Source organism: Periplaneta americana, chromosome 8 (assembly GCF_040183065.1).
Source record: "Periplaneta americana isolate PAMFEO1 chromosome 8, P.americana_PAMFEO1_priV1, whole genome shotgun sequence".
NCBI classification, from domain to species: domain Eukaryota; kingdom Metazoa; phylum Arthropoda; class Insecta; order Blattodea; family Blattidae; genus Periplaneta; species Periplaneta americana.
The window spans coordinates 64,374,656-64,397,173 of NC_091124.1; the positions used below are offsets into that span (position 1 = coordinate 64,374,656).

General features: G+C 33.0%; 1 protein-coding gene across 5 annotated transcripts in view; it reads left to right on the forward strand.

Annotated features, from left to right (window-relative positions):
• The window catches only part of Atpalpha (sodium/potassium-transporting ATPase subunit alpha), a 331,079-nt gene extending 309,299 nt beyond the window's left edge, over positions 1 to 21,780 (forward strand). For 4 of the 5 annotated variants that reach the window (XM_069832988.1, XM_069832985.1, XM_069832989.1 and 1 more), the window contains 5 exons: positions 10,453 to 10,547; positions 14,438 to 14,612; positions 17,432 to 17,562; positions 19,556 to 19,657; positions 19,738 to 21,780. In XM_069832988.1, coding sequence (XP_069689089.1) covers positions 10,453 to 10,547; positions 14,438 to 14,612; positions 17,432 to 17,562; positions 19,556 to 19,657; positions 19,738 to 19,858 — 624 coding nt within the window. In that variant the 3' untranslated portion in view covers positions 19,859 to 21,780. Of the gene's footprint in view, positions 1 to 10,452; positions 10,548 to 11,065; positions 11,161 to 14,437; positions 14,613 to 17,431; positions 17,563 to 19,555; positions 19,658 to 19,737 lie in introns of all 5 variants that reach the window. The other variant, XM_069832986.1, reaches the window with a different exon arrangement.
• Positions 21,781 to 22,518: the final 738 nt, after the last annotated feature.

The following is a 22,518-nucleotide window of genomic DNA, read 5'->3' on the forward strand; positions in this document are numbered from 1 at the left end:
GAAAAGAAGAAAACTATGTAACACTATATGATAATAATTGATGGAACAGTGGTGGAATGCCAGTAGGAGAAACAGGAGTACCCTGCCAAAACCTACTGCCAAACACTGTCTTTGTCTACCACAAATTGTAGTTGGACCTGCCGAGATTCGAACCTGGGTTACCAGCATGGAAAGCTGGTGCTCTAGCCAGTCAACTAACAGTGTGCCATACCAGAAATATTGAAGTTATGTAAAATTATCATTAATGTATATATTCGGAGGGAGGGGGAGAACACAAATTCTGTTGTTATTTGTTTCAGCAAGACGAAATTATAGTGTTAAGTCTATAAATTAAATTCAGGGGTTACCCATAGGTGGGAGAGCGGAAATCCCTCCCTTTGTCTCTTCCCCACCTTCTAGAGATTTCAGCTATATCTAAAGTGTTTTGCGTCAATTTTAAGCTTTTCATTACAAGTTTAACTTCATAAACTTAATAAAAATTTCACAAATCTTTTGTTTTTAGTTATATATACGTCATTCTAAATATTATTGACTTTCTCCTACAGATACAGATCTCCCTAATTTAAAAAATGCATATGCATATGAAGAGTCCACTGCAAGAATGATGGATGTCATTTGGAATAAATTTTTCAGAAGAAGCAATTGAAAGTTTGAAATGCTTAGCGCTCAAAGCTTAACTGTGATTTTCCGATCATTACTGGACAAAGACTATCAGTGTTAATGCCATATAACTCTCTATGTACATTCTATATATCTTAAGCTATGCATTGACAATCTTGGTTCATTATCGACAAGATAGTGACATCCATCATTCTTGCAGTGGACTCTTCATATAGTAATAATAATAATAATAATAATAATAATAATAATAATAATGTATAATGGAAGTGAAAAGCATAACGTAATATTCATTTGATATGTTTGTGCTGATGGACATTGCTGGAACTAACTGCAATTGAAACACACTGTTGACCCCTTCCTCATAAAAGTGCGCTCTATCAGATGACTAATACAGAAAAATATTTCATGGCTTATTAAATCCATTCAGTCTACCATACTGCTTTATTTTTTCCCCTGCAGGGAGATTAGTCTGAAATCATCACTGGATGTAAGAATATATGCTTTATAGTTGAAGACCTCTTGGTAGGTGTTGAATTCCCAAATTCAACGCTGTTTTAGTTTCTCTTGCTCATATTCATCCTATTAAATATTAAGTTTATATTATAGTTTGTACTATTATCCAACAGTGTTTATGAACTAATAAAAACTACACATTTGATTCATTTTACAAACCTCATGTAATTGGATTTCGAAAACTACTCTGTCTCAGAATGACTATGAAAATTCTAATATTAAGTATAAAATTTAAAGTCCTCATTCTGAAGGCAAAACTTTAAACTATGACCATTCTCAACTCATCATAAAGGCATAGAGACTTACTTCAAAATAAATGTAGTCCGATTATAATTATAATTATTATTAGAACACTGAGTCGAGATATAATGCAATACTTTTTTTTTCTTCAGGCAATAAGGAGCTCGTTACAGTTATATAAGAATCTGTTCTCTTCTCAGGAATTTCAGTGTAATAGATAACATTTTTGTAGTTCAGAGATTTATGACAAAGACGTTGATATTTTTCTATTGTGATGTGTGTTGCTGCAGCGTTGCCGAAGGCATGCTGCTCGTTTTGAAAGATACAGATTTGTAGTTTTGTGCATTGTTACTGTCACTGCAATATAAGAAGAATGACATGCTTGTTGTCTTCTGAACTTGTGACCAGTGCACCTGTAAGTTATCTGTAGTAAAAGAGTTAGATGTTAGTGTAGTCATGTTTTTAGCCGTAGATGCTTGAAAGATGATATCCATTCAGGATGTTGATGATGTACATTTCAGACTGCAGCACATTTAACTATGCATCGAGGTCAACGGCAGATTCTCTCAATCATTACATTCCAGGGTGCTCGGCATTCTTCAGCTCACTCCCCTGTTCACTTACAGATCCTCTTTCATACTGTCCATTATTTCTTTAGTTAATATACTTTCAACCCTTAAAACTTTTTTCAGGTTATTTTATGTTAAGTGATTTACTTGTAATTAGTGCCAATATGTGTTCTGATTGTCGTAATGTACTTCATTTAGTTTACCCTTCTGTGTTGGCTTTCTCATAGTGGTGAAGTATTGTCTTTATTGCCAGTCCACAGATGTACTGGCAAGACTGCATGTGTCTCCTACATGTTTTATGCATGTGTATGAACTAATGTGTGTTTATTATTTTTCTGTGTGTGTAATATATACAATTATTTCGTATGACAGTGTTATTATGTTCCTGTTCTTAATTTAATTTTGGTTTTTTGTCCTTAAAGTGTGCTTTAGGCGTAAAAGTTATACCTTTATATTAATATGTCTCAAGCAAAATATATTATACATTGTCTGAAATTTTTAATGATGTTCTATACAACAGTTTTTAGGCAGTAGATTTTCTAGTTTACTTTTTATTTCAGACAGAGTGTCGTGTTCTGTCTTTCAAATATTGCTCAGTTTCCAATGCTGAGAATATTTCTTTCATTCAAACATGGAAACGTCTTTTCTTCAAAATTGTTATTAAACGAATTCTAAAAATATAAGATAAATCACGTATAAATAATGAAGTCTCAGTCTTCTTTTGTTCTATTTTTCTCTTCTTTATGCGTGCGTGATACCATTCCCAACAACTTATAAATAGCAAATTGCTTATATGAAAAACAGCAAATACTGCTCAAAACTTACGAAATGTTTGTTTCACTTTTTGTAAATACTGTTTTATACATAAACAGAATTTCAATTTAGATTTTTAATATTTCAGAGTGTAGTCCTTAGTTTCTATTTCTCTAACTTACATACGCTACTGACTTTTTGTGACATCAGTGTTTCGAGTTTTAGAAAACGTCTGTATAGAATTGCAAATTAAGAATGATTAAAAATTTGTCATATGATTATGGAGAATAGCTCTTAGTAATGGATCATTCATGGTGATGGAACTGATACCTGAAATGTTGGATCTCTCTACATCTATGACATGATGCAAATATACAAAACCACCTCGCACCATATTGATCATGGTGAAAGTCTCAAGTCATGCGAAATAAATATAATAATTAGGGAGGAATATTAGATGATCTACTGTTTTTTTTTTAACTTACAATATTACTATTTTCATATTCTGATGCAAAATTCATTTTTAGTTTTTTTTCTTTTAATTTCATCTTACTTAAACAAAAGAAATAATTTGTTCATTGCTACTGCACAAGTAAGTGTGCGTGTGTAGGATAATGTCAGTATGTTTTTATATACATTTATTACACAGATTCCATCGTGTTTATATATATAACATAATAACAGTGTTTCGTATTGCAAATACCATAGTTTTCTAAGTAGTGAATCACATGGGTACTTTGTGTCAAGTAAAGCATAATATATTCATGAAATTTTAATAAATTAATACTGCATTGAACATATCTAATTTTATTTTGAAACAAAAATGTCATGTACCTACATGTAGTGTTTTACTTTTTTGCACAGAAGCATACTTTTCAATGTTCGTAAAGAAAACTTTGGATTTTACAGTCATGTGAAATTAAATCTCACAAGTTACAAAACCAAAAACCTCTTTGCAGTCATTATAAAACTGAATTATATCCAAATAGAAATTTGTTACTGGCTTTATTTAATTATCAAAAGATGCATCATATAATGCATTGTTACATTACGACGTCATTAACGCAAATTAGAGATTTATCGTGAGACTTGATAACAAATATTGAATAATTAATAATAATGCAGATCCAAAAGAAATATGGAATGAAGTATATTTCAGTCAGATGGGTTAATATAATTGCTTGAACATAATTTGCGCCTTTCAGTGTGTCACACCTTGTAACATTGTTTTGCCTCTTACTGTATCACACCTTGTTGTAATATTGTTTTGCCTCTTAATGTGTCACACCTTCTTGTAATCATCAGGTACCCGCCATTTCCCTGGCATATGAAGAGGCAGAGTCTGATATAATGAAGCGACGACCCCGTAATCCTTTCTTAGATAAGTTGGTCAATGAAAGGTAACTGCATCTGAAGTTCCCCACTTCCATATTTAGACACAGATATATATTGCAGATTATTTTTATCATTATTCTCCGTCTTTTGATATCTGCTGCCTCATGATTCTTTGCACCTTCCAGTTTGAAATTATAAAGTCTCGAGAAAATTTATCTTTGTCACCATGCTTCTCATACATTTTTAATGATGTCCGTCTTAACTGGACAGTAATCAAGCATATTCTAAAGGGAAAGTATTATGCTTGCAATTTTTATCAGATTTTCTCTTCCTGTAGATAGAACCTCATATAGCATGTTTAATCTTCTTGAATGATGCTATTTAATATCTTCATTTCTTTCTTTCTTTCTTTAAATCTAAAAAATTTTGTTGATTATCCTTGACGTATAATGTGGTAAGTTCTTTCTTGGTAAGTTCTTTCAATTGGCATTATTTTTCTTCTTTCTTATTCTAATTTAAAATTGCTCTTTCTATATTTTTAATCCAAGAATTAATATACAAGTGATTCCCGTCTATTTTATTAAACTCACATTCCTAAGAATCCAATTCCTGATCCTGACACATTTGCTGATGAATGGGCGTCATTTGTGCTAGCCTTGAAGTGTTTGGCTGTCTATAAATATTTTATATTCATATGCTTGCTCTTCCAGAACACTGGTGCAAATACATACTCTTGTGTAGCAAAGTTGCCATTTCAATTTATTTTCAGATTTATCATCTTTACTGGAGAACATTTATTCAAGAATGCTCTAGTCTTAAGTTGTAGCAGCAGTGATCCTCATATTTAATTAACTGACACAGTGCAAGTATTTATCATAATTATGTACATTCTCTGTCAATGTTCTTGAAACAGTCCAGAATTTAAGTTGTTTTTATAAAAATTCGCTCTTTCATTAAGATTTAAAATATTCTTGAAACAGTTCAGAATTTAGGTTATTTGTGTAAGAATTCTCTCCTTTATTAAGACTTAAAATAGATTTCTGCTCCTATCAACAGTTGCAATGAATCTACCCGAGCTAAATTGAATAAAAGAGAATAATTATAAATAAATGTGGGCAGATCTCCTTTGTTTTGCAAATGTATGTAGTAATCTAAGATATCTTAACATGAAACATTTTTCCTTCGAAATGATATTTTTTCTGTAACATTACCTATAATTATCACATATTTCATTATACATAAATGTAGAACTTAACAAGGTCTACAAAGCATTCCTCCTTTTTCATTAACTATTTTTCAAATACATACAAGTATATTCTTAAAATATTTTATGCAAGTTGTTAGTAGATATTTAATTCGCCTTCGTGTTTTGTCCTCCAAAGAACAGGAGTCAGTTTAATAGGGAACAAAGATGTAGAGAATGCTTGCATGGTTTCTTTTTAAAAAATGAGGTTGACTGTTGCTGAAATTTTAGTTTGTAGATTTCATATGTAGAGAACATCTAAACTTATTACTGTGGAAGACAGTTCAAAGAAATATCCATATAGCCTTACTCTGCTACACTCTTATAGACAATTATGTGTTGAAAACTAAAGTTCTAACAAAATAAATACACTTAAGCAATCCTTTAATATTGCCTGGGTATCATGTTTGCCATTAAGTCAGAAGTTCGCAAATTTAGACCAAATAAAAGATCTTGGAAGCCCCAAAGCATGACTTAAATCACTAAAGACTTCATAAATTTAAGTTATCGAATAATTTACGAGTGCAAAGAAGTGTTATGATTCATAAAATGTGCATAAGTACTTTCTTCTTTCAATAAAGTAAAAGAAGGTAACATTAAAGTTATATCTTAATGAGTTTATCTTTTCAAAAGCATGCGTCAAATAATTATCCCTGCACAAATCACACTCCATACTTTAATAATGATTTTTTTTTTTTTTTAGTTTTAAGGCAACATGCTGCTGAGTTTTGCAATTTCTACAATTGTCATTATATCTGCTTGAAAATTTTACTTCAGTTAGATATTGTTAAAATGTGTACATGTCCAATTTTTTTCTCAAATTTTTATGTTGAAAAATATACACAGAAAAAAATAACATTTTTTTTATTATTTAAGAATAATTTCTGTTGTTCGTAAACATTTATCTGGGCTTCACATAAAGATAATCAATTTCCTAAAAGTTTAAAATGAAGCTAAGACTCCCTATAATGAAATGGTGCATTGGTTTTTTTCCTTATCAATATACAGACGTGGTCAAATTATTAGCAAAATTGAAGATTTTTATTATATATTTTTACAAAATATGATTCTTAAAATTACTACAGTTGACATTTTTGCGTATTTCCAAATTATTAGCAAAATTGAAGATTTGTATTGTATATTTTTAGAAAATTTAACTCTTCAGTTTGGACTACATTTGATATTTTTGCATATTTACAAATTATTAGCAAAACTGAAGGTTTTTATTATATATTTTTACAAAATTCGATTTTTCAATTTGGAATACAGTTGACATTTTGGATATTTCCAAATTATTAGCAAAACTGAAGATTTTTATTTTATAGTTTTACGAAATTTGACTCTTCAGTTTAGACTGTAGTTGACATTTTTGCTAATTTACAAATTATTAACAAAATTGAAGATTTTTATTATAAATTTTTACAAAATTCAACTCTTCAATTTAAACTACAGTTGACATTTTTGCATATTTCTGTCTATTGTAATGATGAAATATGCAAAATCGTCAACTGTAGTCTAAATTGAAAAATCAAATTTTGTAAACATAATTATCATAAAAATCGCCAATTTTGTTAATAATTTGTCCACGTCTGTACTTCACTAGTAAAAAAAATTACTTTGAACATTTGATTTTTTTGTCTTTTCAGTTTCGCTGCCCATTATAAAAAATCACATTTTTCTTAATAATAATCATAAATATAAATGAACGCAGCAATTCATGCATAAACCTGTTGTGAATATGTGTGCAAAATTCCATTACTCTGGGATAACCATTCAGGAGATACCTTATTTATAACAAGTTAAAATGTAAAAACTATGATTTGCAGTAAAATCACTTTAAAGTTTATAATATGCATTCTGAATATAGTAACTACTTACGTAGGATAAACTGAATTTCTAACTTTGAAAAAAGATATCACGATGAAATCTTCACTACAGTATTCTTCAAAGAACAATAACTTGTTTGGCACCATATTTTAAAATTGAAGGAAATCACCAAAATTGACCAAAACTCAGTAGTACGTCACCTTAAAAATAGAAATGCCAAGAGTGCATAGTCAGAGATGAAATAATTTAGTAATGGAATTAGGAGTTTATAAGATCCTAATCTTCTATACATGTTCAATTTTTTAGTGATGATTCCCTTCTTTAAGTTATGACTGAAATTTATTACTTATTATTTGCCAGTATTGCAATCCAATTTCTTAAAGCCCTCTTCCATTGTGTGACATAATTATTGGAATGTTGAAGAGTTGAAGTAATTATTGCTGCACACATACATATAAAAATCTCTTTGGTTCTTAGTAAATCTGTCGGTTATTGCTATTAGTAAAAACATCAGTCTTGAATTGCGTATGTATCTGTGTGTGACGATATAGTGAATATTTAGCATTATTATAGCATTATTACACAATTACGTGCAACAATGACGTATGCAATTTAAAAATCTTGTAAAATATGTATGTATGGGGATACATACACGAGGCTTTGCATGTATTTTCATTCCACTTGATAAATATTTTTCTTTAAATTGGGCTTCCACGGTTATGAGAGAGACAAGAAAATATAAGTACACTAATTGAACTATATTAAGGAAAAATGTAATTGAAATAATAGTAGGTAGCTTCACTTATGCATAATTTTATTTTCAAAATTTGTAATGATGAAGTCGCAAAATAAGTCACATTTTTTGGTGTATTGTAGTCTGTATTTCTTATTATAGCTCCCAAACTGTTTCACACAATTCAGTGAAACAACGATAATCCAGACTAATTAATAATTGAGCTTTCAGAGTTACATATTTTTGGGTATTGGTTTTAAATTAATTAAAAGCAATAACATTTCACAATTGTCCTTATTAGCCACCTTATTGTCTTTGAAAAACCATTTTGGTTAATTACTCACATTAAATAAAATTACAAAAAGTATAGAATTGTGCATTGAGTTTCCTATTAATCAGTTTTCAGCTTTATCATTGTTTGTTTGGTATATCAGTAATTTTAAACTGTCAATTTAAAATGTTTTGCAGTTAGTTTCGCTGCTATCAAAGCAGGAAGAATATTGAAAATGTTATCAGCAGAAAGAAAAAACTTAACATAATTTGATTAATTTGATTCTGTAATCTTGATGTTAATCGTACTTTTCCTAGAATAAAACTTCATAACAGTTTGAAACATCTTTTAAGAATGATACACAATTGAAAGAATGGTAGCTTTCAACATACCTCATCAGCAAAATAAGTGTAAGATTGAAGCCAAATAGTGTTAACATGTGATTGTAGGATCATTACTACAATGTTCTTAGATAGGGAATTTTTCTTGAAACATAGACTGTAAAAACTCGCAACATTATTTCGTTATAAATAATTGAATATAACTGCTCTTCTTTAAGTTAAAAAAGTGATATTGTTAATAGAATTGTTCCAAGTTTTAAAACTGTAATGATGCAATTTATTTGTTACATGATTCATTGTATGCAGTTCCTTAGCTTTTTCTGAGTCATCATCCAGCCTTACTGTATACGTAAATCACTTTGTCTCATCAAGACTAACTGATACTGTTCTAATAGAAACTCGATGTACAATGTCGAAATACTACATCATAAAATAAATAATTGCCATTTGCGTAGCTCAGGAGGTGGTGTATTTTCCTACTGATTTGAAGCTCGGACTTGCGTTCAGTTATCACTTGGGCTGATTTTCTGGTTCAGTTTTCTTACATTTTTTCCTCGACTATAATCCAAATGTCGGGTAATCACATTGCCAATCCTTGGCCTCATCTCGCCAAATACCATGTTGCTATCAACAATTCCACCGACATTAAATATCCTACTAGTTTATACAGCAATTTTAAATAATCCAGTAAAAAAAATAAATTACTGCAAAGTTCCCTTACAGTTCAATGCAGATAATTGTTCGAGAGCATTGTTCTTGTACGTGACTGTTAGCAAGCAGTTTTTCAGATTATTGCATGATCAGGTATATTTAAGTTTGGATTACTGGGGTTTCATTGTGGCCATAGAGTATCAATAGGCCTACTTTCTTTCACATTACAAACGTTTACATAATTTTATTAAATATCTAATTTAGAATATAAATTAACATTCTCTCATAGATGATATGTGCACTATAATGTACAGTAAAGCCTCTGATATCAAGTTATTGTCTTCTATTTCCTACAATTTCATGTTCAGCCACCATACAAAATGTGTCATATTGGTTTGAGTAAGTTTGATATCTGAAAGTTTTACTGTACAGGAGACTTTGGCTGCAGATGTCTATATTTTTTAAGATTTCAATATTTAAAGAAATGTTTTTACAGCATGTTTCTCCTCAGTGTTTGATAGTGCTCAATTACATTTCTCTTTCCTTTTCATATTAGTAGTGCTGGTTATTTTGCTTAGATGTAGCATAGCATTAGCTGGTTCTGCATTTTGGTTTATTTCCAATTACTGTTCGTTTCTGTTATAGAATTGCATTGTTTTTAGTTTGTAGTGAAGGAACACTAGATATATTTTCATGGTTACCCTCTCTTAGGTCCCTGCTATTTCTCTTGCGTATGAGCACGCAGAGCTGGATATCATGAAGATTCCGCCAAGAAATCCTCGAAAAGATAATTTACTGAATTCCAGGTAGTTTCTGCTCGATTGGTATCGGAGATTGGCTCAAATTAATGGACAAATTAACTCTTATACATGCAGCGGTATTAATTTGATTAATTTATTGACTAGTGCTGGTAATTGTATCATCTGTGATGTGTCGCAACAGATTAATCCTACATTGCAGTTTCATTAGTTTGTTATTTTAGGATGTGTCTAGCTTAAGCAGAATACTAATATTAGAAAATGCAACCCTACCTATCACGGTAATCCACCTCTTTCTCTTTACATTCATATGGCTTAATTGGACTGTAGTTTAGAATTTGATTAGAGTAGGATTCACGTAGGAAAATATATTGTGTAGCGTCCATTGAATGTAAAGAGTTTATTATGTTCTGCCTTCCTCATATGTACTCATTAGTGCCTGCACAGTGCTGCCTTAAGTGTTTATTATTTTTGTTCCCCGCAGTCTGTTGTGTCTTGCATATCTGTAGACATTGCAACCCTTCCCATATGTGTCTGTGTTTTTGTGTTTTTGATTTTTTACTTTGGTTATTTCATCATGTTGCGCCATTTTGTTAGGTCCCCGCCATTTCCTTGGCCTATGAAGAAGCAGAGTCCGATATCATGAAGCGACAGCCTCGAAACCCTTTCACAGATAAACTCGTAAACGAAAGGTAAATTACGACTTCCCTCAGATGATGTGTACTGGGTTCTTTTATGGTGTCGGTACCTCCTCTCTTACTTAATATTTCCAATGGCTGGCAGAGTGATCACATCCCTCGTGTGATGTGGTCACTCGACCCGCCTGCCCTTGTTAAACTTCTGCTTCCCACACATTTGTCGTTGAGTTGCATTCCGTCATGTTGGCATGCTTTGTCCAGGTAAGTACGTCTACTCTTGAATTATTTTCTTCCTTTTTTGTATCTCGACCCGAACCGTTTGGTTTGGTTTTTGTCACTGCTACCCCCTTTTCTCTTGCTTTTCAGCATGATTAAGTCCTTCACGTTGATCTTGCACATATCCTTCCATCCACCTGTCCATCTGCCTGTCTCGCAATCTCTTCACTTCTACCTCTCTACTATATTTGTCTGGGTGCAGCTAAGATCTAGCAATGAACATCTATGGAATTCAGTGATCTCTGCATGTATTTTGACTAACTTTCTACTGTATTACTACCACTGCAACACTATAGGTGCCTGCTATTTCTCTGGCTTACGAAGCTCCAGAGTCTGACATAATGAAACGCCAGCCACGTGACCCGTACAGGGACAATCTGGTGAACCGCAGGTGGGTGTCTTGTTGTGTGTGGTAGCCGGCCCGCAATGGATTAGTCGACCTCGATGTGCCTGCTCACGCATTCGCCTTGTCACAACTTGCACGGCCTCTAACCCACCCTCTATCCTTCCTTGTGCCACCCGGTATGTGTGTGGACAATTTTCACGTTCAGTGGCAGAAGTTTAATGCAGAAAGACTCGCACGACAAGTCCAACAAAGCAGTTTGCACGATCACATTCTTTTAATTATTGTTTAACAGAACGCTCTTCGTTTATGTAGTGTGAGCTTAATAATTATTGTAAATTATCACTGTTTGAAGAGGGAAGGGTTAAAATTTTATTGCATCAAATTTCGTGAGTCTTCTTGCAAGTGTACATGTGTTTTCACTGAATTAGAGAGATATGAGCAATAGGACCTCCTAATGTTATAGTTGCTAAGTTGATCAACATGTAAAATTAACGCACTTATACATATAAATTGTACATATTGATTTATTGGCATGTGCTACCTCTAGTCATTTGTGAAGGTCCATAGAATACTTTTGAAGTACTATGTTGTAGGTCTACAAATTACATGGCTTCATAAAGATTGTATATACATTTATATTGTTTTTTTTTTCCTTGCTCTTATATTATATTTTTTTTATTATTATTATTTATAGTACTGTATATTATTGCACTTGCAGTCACATAATTATAGATGCTTTCCTCCCCACTGTGTTCGTCCAAATCGATTGTTGTACCAGTTGACAGAAACATCCGTGACTGCTGATATTGGTGACACATATCTCCCTAATTCAGTCCTTTAATGTTGAGCATATTGACGGAATTGTATATACGTGTGTGTGTTTTTAAAAACTTTCATTTGATTCTGATCTGTGGAATGTGAAATATTTTTTCTCCATTTCAAATGTCTTAAAGACACACGCAAAGATAATGTCTTAATGTTGAGCCACTCACACAAGCATGCCAATACTGCCTCAAGTTGATAAATGTGAGTATTAACAATTTACTGATATATTTATTTTCTACGTTATTTATTATTTTTTAATTAAGCAGGAGAGAAGTCAAATACCAAAGTGAAAATGGCTACCACCAATTACAAAATTGATATACTGCTCGTAATTTGACAGTTTCTTCAATATTGTGTGAAGAGAAAACGTGGTTCTGTACTCAGGATAATTTCCTTGCTAGTGTAAAACATTAATCTTTCATTCTTGTTATTATGACGAAATTGAATGGTGTGAAGTATTTAGTACTGTATACAGAACACATAAAATATATTCTTGAAGACAGATTTTCTCTTCTCATGTGAGTAAATTTGAGTTTTCATACACTTTATCTTACCAAAGCAAGAGATAAAATCCCATTTCTAATTTTATTTATTGAAAATGGAATAAAACTACTACCTTATAAATAGTAAATAATTCGAATAAAAAAACTACCTATTTTAATTTACGTAAACATTTGTGAAATAAAAAATGACCCACAACCCCATTCTTCATGATGTCATCTGTTTGCAAATTCACAGTTATTCCACTGTGCTTGAAAAAAATCTACCCACTTGAATTTGCTTCATCAGCTTATTCCCTTTTGTTCCACTGTTGGGTGAACAAGACAGTTAACAAATCCTCTCTTATTGCTCACCCGAAAAATTACTGTAAGACATTTCATTGAAAGAAGTGGTTATTGGCAAATACTGTATTTAAAACATTTTGTTATGTCGATCAACATAGGAAGAGTTTACAGAGGAAGATATATAAGAATATTATCTGCTTTCTTATAAAGTTACAATATTACTTCTCTGATCAAACAGGCTAGGAGTGAAGTGAAGAGTGAAGTGCGAATAAGAATTCAAAAGGAGTTAAATAAAAAAAAGAGTATTTAAGAGAAGCATTTTTTAAATTAATGAAATGTGTGTGTGTACTGTAGTCATGTCCAACTACAAGCGAAGAGGAAAGGAAGCTGTACCAGTACTAACAGAGAATCAAACTGACGACTTCATTATTATGAATGGCGTTTATTTCTTAATGAATTAATTTGAATGGAATCATTAAAACTAATAAGAAATTTTCATTCTTAAAGATATAATACATCTTATAAATAAAATACCGTATAATATTAACCCTTCTAACCTCTAAGAAATTTTCATTCTTAAAGATATAATACATCTTATAAATAAAATACCGTGTAATATCAACTCTTCTAAAATACCGTATAATATCAACTCTTCTAACCTCTAAGAAATTTTCATTCTTAAAGATATAATACATCTTATAAATAAAATACCATATAATATTAACTCTTCTAACCTCTAAGAAATTTTCATTCTTTAAGACATAATACATCTTATAAATAAAATACCGTATAATATTAACTCTTCTAACCTCTAAGAAATTTTCATTCTTTAAGATATAATACATCTTATAAATAAAATACCGTATAATATCAACTCTTCTAACCTCTAAGAAATTTTCATTCTTTAAGATATAATACAAAGATATAATACATCTTATAAATAAAATACCATATAATATTAACCCTTCTAACCTCTAAGAAATTTTCATTCTTAAAGATATAATACATCTTATAAATAAAATACCGTATAATATTAACTCTTCTAACCTCTAAGAAATTTTCATTCTTTAAGATATAATACATCTTATAAATAAAATACCGTATAATATTAAGCCTTCTAACCTCTAAGAAATTCTTAAAGATATAATACATCTTATAAATAAAATACCGTATAATAGTAACCCTTCTAACCTCTTTGGGTTTGTGATCAGAAGCTATACAATGAATTATTCGCTTTTCATTTCAATATATGGGTTCTCTTGCATTAAATGAAAGTTCTTGCTCTACTATTCAGTTTTACTTTATAATTTCATTTTAGTTAAATGAATTGATGGAAAAAAATCGTAGTGGTTTGTAATATAATTTATAGTGATTCTGTTTATAGTGCATGTTGGTTTTTTACTTTTCTCCTGCCCAACAGTCTTGCGCTCATAGTTGCAAATAATCAGCTAAGAACTAACTATCATTGTATTTACATTAGCTTTGTACCACGAAGTGTGATTTTGTAGACGAATTTATAAGTCAGTAAATTCTCACCACTTGAACTTAAAAATTAATAGTAACTTATAAATGTAATAGATGAATTAAAGCTTTAAATGTGTGCACGTCAACAAAGATGCTTGACATTATATTGCACTACTGAGCACTGTTCTTATTTATTTTTTTTTTCTTGATATGTACAAAGTGTAGACTTATATTTTATCATATAACAGGCTCATCTCAATGGCCTACGGACAGATCGGTATGATCCAAGCGGCTGCTGGCTTCTTTGTCTATTTTGTCATCATGGCAGAAAATGGCTTCTTACCTATGGATCTTTTCGGAATCCGAAAAATGTGGGATTCAAAGGCTGTCAATGACCTTACAGACTCTTACGGTCAGGAATGGGTAAGTGTGTACCACTATGTATGAAAGAAATATACAGTTTTGTTGAGCTTCCTTTTATTTATTTCTTACATCATATATTATGGAATTGTATTTTATTTTGAAGTGCAGTTTGCTATGTTGTTCTATGCACACCTAATAGATAGGCCTACTATTGCCAGGACACCAAAAGCATTAACAGAAGTCTTTCAAGAATTGTAAAAAATTAATTAAATTAAATATGGATTTCCAACCATAGACAAGGTGTAAAAATAATATCAAAGTACCTATCATCATGTGACATATATGTATTTGGGCTCTCTTATAATAATATACATGTACAGAACATAAAAAATATACATATATTTCTATAGCACTGTATGTTTTCATGCAATTTTAACACAAATTAAGTTTAGGTTTTTTATGTTTATTATTAGACGAGCTAAAGTAATGTTTCTCACAAGTTTTATTACTCTGTGGCTCACACTCTTTTATTATTTATTTTTCTATTTACACTTTTTACCTTTACATATCACTGATTAAATTTCCATCTTCTTTACCGTGTTAATATTTAGGATTTACCTTGCTTGACTACTTTCGAAGTCTTGTGCTTCATTGTGCAAAACCTAGTGGAGATCCTGCGCTATCTTCTGGTTTCCTGTTGTGATGGGGTGTATTCATGATTATCCTGTGGCTTACACTCTTTTTTTTTTAAGTTATATCTTTTCATTTTATGATCTGTTCTTATTTAATTTTATTTAAAATAAGCTATACTCTTGCTTCTTTACTTACTTTCAAATATACACTATCTACCAAAAAGTATTTGGGCACTGTTTTTGCCCCTTTAGAACCTCGTGGTACCACCTCTTGTTGCTATAACAGCAGCCACCCTGTCAGGCATGCTCTCCACTAGTTTGTGTAGGATATCCACTGGAATGCATCTCCATTCCTCTTGCAACATGGCACTCAGTTGGACAAGTAAGTTGTCCCCACGTTTCGGCGGCTACTGTGCAGTGGTATACAGACAATAATGTTCACCGGTTGGACTGACCTGCACAGAGTCCTGATCTCAATCCCATTGAGCACCTTTGGGACGAATTGGACCAGCAATTGAGGTCTCAGGAGATGCAGCCAACTTCCATTGTCCAACTGAGTGCCATGTTGCAAGAGGAATGGTGATGCATTCCAGTGGATATCCTACACAAACTAGTGGAGAGCATACCTGACAGGGTGGTTGCTGTTATAGCAACAAGAGGTGGTACCACGAGGTTCTGAAGGGGCAAAAACAGTGCCCAAATTACTTTTTGGTAGATAGTGTAGTTCACAACCAGTATGTTTTTTATTTTTTTTATTTTATTAGGTTATTTTACGACGATTTATCAACAGCATAGGTTATTTAGCGTCTGAATGAGATGAAGGTGATAATGCCGGTGACATGAGTCCGGGGTCCAACACCGAAAGTTACCCAGCATTTGCTCATATTGAGTTGAGGGAAAACCCTGGAAAAAACCTCAACCAGGTAACTTGCCCCGACCGGGAATCGAACCCGGGCCACCTGGTTTCGCGGCTAGACGCTCTAACTGTTACTCCACAGGTGTGGACACAACCAGTATCATCTAAGAAGTTTGAATGTAATGTAATATAATGATAGCCTAGTGACTTTTTTTAATTTATAACTGTCAGAATGAAATAAATATACAGTGTCTTTATGGAAATGGAAACCGCAATAAAATATCAGACAAATACATAGCGGGACTTCTTATGATATGGAGTCAGCTAGTAACCATGCATTTAATTCTTCATATAACAAATTATTTTCAAAGTTTTAACCATTAAATATTGTATCTGAGTTCAGAATTAAGTGGTTCATATTTTATCATATGCTCTGTAATGCATTTGCTGAAGGTTATATTTTGATAAAGTAGTGGTAAATACCATTCAGTTCGGCTAAACTCTACATAAGTAGGAAATTCAAAGATGAGATACGTAGACACCACCAAACAACAAGCGAAGGCAAGAAGTGGAATTCACTACTAATCTCCAAGGACATCCCACATCAACCACGCAGAGAAACAGTTGCAGCAGTCCGTGATCTTCTAGTTGCTCATGTTCATCGGATCTCTATTTTGCCATCACCATCCTGTATTTTGTGCAAAGACAGTGATAGTGTTATGGATTGGGATGACGTTCAAAAGTGTAGTATAAGTCAACAGGCTAACTGTTCCGGGAAGTACGTAGATGAATGACTTTGTGTCAAGCGTCCGGGCATTAAATTAAATAAATAAATATTTTGATAAATAAAATTTAGAATAGAATAATTCTGCAGTGCTTGGGAAAAGTGACATAAGTCAGTTTTCACAAACCTTTTTTGATAATTTATTGACAACTCACACTGGTTTATGTCGATTTGTTTTTTTTTTCTGTATGAATTATTGTAATGGGAGAAATACTTATGTCTCTTTTTCCAAGCGAGCAGATGTTCAGTAAGTTGTCAATGAATTATCAAAAAAGGTTTGTGGAAACTGACTTATGCCACTTTTCCCAAGCACTGCAGAATTATAGTTCTGCTATTTAAAAAAAAAAAATTCATATTGAAATATGTTCTGTAACTGTTTTAAATTTGCGTTTTCGAAATATAATATGCTTGGATTGCAAATCTATTAGATATGAAATGGATTCCTTTTTTCTGCTTGACAATCAGAAAAGTTATAAATAAAGTGCAAGGATTGTATGTTAATTTAAAACTAGTACTTAATCTCAGAGGGAGTAAGAAGAACATTTCCATACACCATAAGTATTTTGAATTTGTGTGGTTGTATCTCAATTTTATGTTTCTTTTGCAGACTTACCGTGATAGGAAGAAGTTGGAGTACACTTGTCATACAGCTTTCTTTGTCACCATCGTGGTTGTACAATGGGCTGACTTGATTATCTGCAAAACACGAAGAAATTCCATTCTACATCAAGGAATGAGGTAAACATTATTATACCTTATATTTAATTTAATGAGAAAGTACTATAGACCTAATACTCGAGCATTAAATCATGGATTCTGTATTTCCTGCTAGAAATTTATACAGTACTTCATATGTTGGTTCCATCATCAGGGAGAAGAAGAAAAGGAAAACCCATCAACAAACAAGTTCTGGAGATTAGCTCATGATAACAGACGCAATAGATGAAGTTTCTTTTTTCTCTTCCTCCAACAGAATGTTGGGTTTCTTTACATTTATGATATGGTGCGAAAACCCAGAATTATGGATCATGATAAACATCATGGAAATTTTGAAGCATACTTAATGATCAGCTTTTTGAGAATTTATAAAAGATAGGAACTAGGTAGAAATAATATTCATTCTGTTCTTGTATTTGAATTATTTATGCAATTGCTAAGGAATAGACACTAGTATCAAAACCATAATTTGCATATAATCTTGAGAATGTATGAAAAGAATATAATTTGATTGTATCAGATACAAAGTCTAAGAAAATGGCTTTTGGTGGTAAAAACCACATAACAAAAAAAATAAATAGCTATAAAACAAATTAAGAATGCCAGAATCTAGACTTCTTGAAAGTTCTCCTAAGTTACAAATTATTAGGAACTAGATTTCCTAGTAGGCCTACTGCAAAGTGGGAAGATGAATTTAACTGTTGACATTGGAACAGACAACATTGGCCTAAAACTTAATGGAAGAAGAAGAAGAAGAATTATAATTTGTTTACATAATTGTATAAGGTGAGCCAGTGAAACAGGCGATTTTCAGATTTGTGTCTTTTCGGCTGTTGTCAGGTATTTTAATCGTTACATACAACAATCTATTCTTCATTCAATACAATTTATTTGTAATGAATCATTGGACAGGTGAATAACGTGTTTTAGCTATTAAGGTATATTACAAAAATAATTATAGTTTCATTACTGCACAACGGCTATTTCGACGTCATTACAATATCCATTGCAATGATTCGATACCATTGCCCATGCAATAAAAATCTGGATTCAGAATTTTGAAGTAACTGGTTCTGCATTAAAGAAGAAGTCTCCAGGTAAGCAAAGATCTGTCCGAATCCCGGAAAACATCAATGCTGCTAGAGTTGCTATGATCCGTAGTCCTAAACTTCTGCCCATCGTCTTGCAATTTCACTTGGCTTGTCAAACACCAGTACACTAAAAATGCTTCATAAGGACTTACACATGCATCCATACAAAATTCAAGTAGTGCAGACATTAAAAGGTGCTGATAAAGTAAACCGCATGACTTTTTGCCAACACTTCTTCGACCTAAATGTTAACGAAGACATTGTCCACAATATGCTAATGAGTGATGAAAAGTGATTAAACTCATTTTCATATCTCTGGATACGTCAATAAACAAAATTTTCGATACTGGCCACCAACTAACCCTTATGAAATGCATGAGGAACCATTACACAGTGTCAAAGTCACAGTTTGGTGTGCAATAGCATCATTTGGAATCATTGGTCCTTATTTCTTTGAGGACAGTTATGGGAATCTGTTACTGTAACATTACAGCGATATATCCGAATGATTCAAGAATTTTTGTGTCCACAAATTGCCAATAATGCTCTCATCAATAGAGACACGTGGTTTCAACAGGATGGTGCGACCAGTCACATGGCTAGACTTAGACTTGAAGAATGTGTGCAACGAAATGGGCACCACCTGCAGGATGTAGTGTTCAGAAAATAATTTCATGAGGTACAGGCAAATGCTGTTGTGTATACTTTAAATGTAAAGTGAAAGTTTCGTTTTAAAGTAATCAGTGCAATAATTATTAAAGTTTTAAAATCGCCCATTTCATTGACTCACCTTGTATATGTAGTGATAAGGATGTATAATCCTTAAAAGTTGAGTTTTCTTATTTTCTTGGAAAAAGAGAAAGTCGGCACAATTGACTGTTACTGAATTGCTTCATTAACACGAATTGTATGGAATTATGCAGGAACTGGGCCCTGAACTTCGGCCTTGTGTTCGAGACAGCCCTGGCTGCGTTCTTGTCTTACTGCCCTGGTATGGACAAGGGTCTGAGGATGTATCCCCTGAAGTAAGTAGAAACAATGGAATGAGATTGGGTGAACTTGTGTGTTTTGAATTGATTGTAACTGTCGCATGTATTTGCTTCAGGTTTGTGTGGTGGTTGCCCGGTCTCCCATTCATGCTCTCGATCTTCATCTATGATGAGGTGCGTCGCTTCTACCTGCGTAGGAATCCCGGAGGCTGGCTGGAGCAGGAAACATATTACTAAAGCCCCGAAGGCGAAGCAAGCATGCAAGTGGAAGATGGGTCCCTGAACACTAGTTATGATGGTTGTTCTGTGTCAACATTCTCGAGTCATAGCAGCATTGTACTAGGAACTTTTGAGGGCATCCAAGTCGTTTTCTCAAAATTCAACCTGAATGCTTCGCTGGAGCCACGTTTTAGTAGGCAGTTGTTAGGGACTACCATGAACAGTCCGTGGAGACGACACACGTGGAATGGACAGGCGCCCACGTGCCGGAAGTTACGTTGTGTTGGTGCACATAGGACCAGGTAGAAGTGCTAGTGCAACTCAATGCTGGAGGGTCTCAGCATTCTTGCTAGACTGTTTCATCATAAAGTATTTTATGAATAAGAGTAATTGGTTGTTATAACTGCAAGATGTATATGATTCTGCTGTTAAATCTACACTTTAAACTTGTTTTAGTTTGTTTAGATGAGGGTTCTAACACTGTTATGAGGTGTCGAGGCCATGGCGCATGCGACGGCAAGGTGTAAGAGCATTCGCCTTGCCGTCGAATCTAACAGGTCTGGTCTCGACGGCATCTTGTCTGCGTAGCAAGACCCCCACCATCACGTCCTCCGATCGCCAGTGAGGGCGTTAGTTTCATAAAACACCCGACAATGTTTCGCAGTAAAATTGGTATGGTTACACAAATCGACATTGAAAGAGAGCTACATAGGTATTATAATATGGAAATATTTAACACATACACAAAATGTTCATTAATTCTAGAGTTGTATGTTGGAAGTTTTAAAAACTGTCACAAATGTAACATTTGAGTGTACAAATTAAAAGCCTCACCATCCACCATTCAAGCTGGCAGTGTCCGTACGTACTTAGTGCATGGGCCAGGGAGTAGCCGCAGTCCAGCGAGGTCCCTTCCCTCTCGTGCTGTTGTTCACCGCATCATCTGCTTTTGTAGACGTTAGCAAAGTGTTGTTACATCGATCGGGCTGCGTGCTTTGGCCGGGTCTAGCTACGTGTGGGAAACAGACCTGGCAAACTTGGTAGTCTTTCACGACATTCCAGACTTCAGAACAGTTGCCTTAACAAAAGGTGTTTCATTGCTAGAACACACATGCCATATGACATCCATAGTCAACTGTTGAGCTTTTATTACGAGTTTTGTTTACCTAGCTTGATGTGAGACAGGTCCCATCTGTTGCATTTAAAAGTTGTTGAAGATGCCTATGTTGTTGAATGTGATTCCCGTGCTGAGGACTGTACATCGCATAGTATATTTTTCCCCCTTTTTATTATTATTATTTTTTTTCCTTTACAACAAACAGATTATTGTTACATAGAAGCATATAGTATAGAGACCGCCAACCAGTTGTAAGGATTGCGCCACAACATACAAACCCGTGCTTAAGAAACTGGATATGTAGAAATTAGATGTGCATTAGGTTAGTCTAACAGTGTTCTTAAAAAGATCATTACATGATTCTTAACAGTTTGGTCTCTTTATTATTAAAGAGTTGAGGGGGGGGATGAGTTGGTCTGCGAGAGAGCAGGCGGGTAGAGACGCGTGAGACTGGGCGGCAAGCCTACTCACTGCAGGAATGAAATACATGGTATTCGAAAAACGTCGAAGGTTGGACTGGTGAACAGCTTCTTTCCCAGCTGAAGAAGAGTGGCTGGAAAGTTTGTTTAATTATTGTAAATATTTTAAATATTGAAACTCTCAACTGCTATTTTTTTTCTGTTCCAATTAGAACTTTCCACCTTCTTCTTGTATTGGCTAGAGAACAAGCTGTAAAAAAAAAAATAAAGTGTCAAAAAGTTTGGGTGTTAATAAAATACATAAATAAACAGAATTCTTAAACACGCACCAATTGAATATATTCATTGTTTGACAGTAGTAACCAATTAATAAAATATTAAAATAACTCATTCTTAATAGCAAAGCTTTTTTCCTTATTTCATACAGATTTCTTTCACCTTGATCCTTGATGAGCTTCTTTCGATGTGGCAACGTAGCATATTGTTTTGCAGAATTTTTATAACAAATATTAATGTAGACAATAAATTCTGGACAGTTCAAAAACATAAAATGTTCCGTTTTGCAATGTTGTGGTGAACTGGCCAGTGATACACATTATCATTGCGTTTTTTTTTTTTATTTTGGAATATAGCTACTCAAATTGAAATAATGTGTAATGTTTTCAGCAATTTGATGCAACAGGAGCCAAATTATCATTAGAGTAACAAGTTTAGAATGCGAGAATGCTTCAAAACAATGAGTACCAGTGTCGAAGAATCAACAAACTAGATATAAGGATAATGGGTGTAGAAGAACAGCCACAAATTCGCAGAATATTCATTATCATGTTTCAGATAGTACATTCAAAGTTCATATGACTAGTAAGTTCATCTTATGATTAGAATTGTTTAATTAACATCATTAATGTATATATTATAATAGATTAATTATTTATAATTGTTTTAATTTACGATATAAACCAATTAGTTTATGAAATAAATTTGGCTTCTTAGTTCCCACACACACCTATTTAGAAAGTTTGGAATTTTCTCTTAATTACTTCATCGTTATTTAATTAATTTACTCATTTGTTCAATCATTCATTCATGCATCCACCATAGATTGTACAGAACATACATCAGTCACCTTCGAACAAAACATT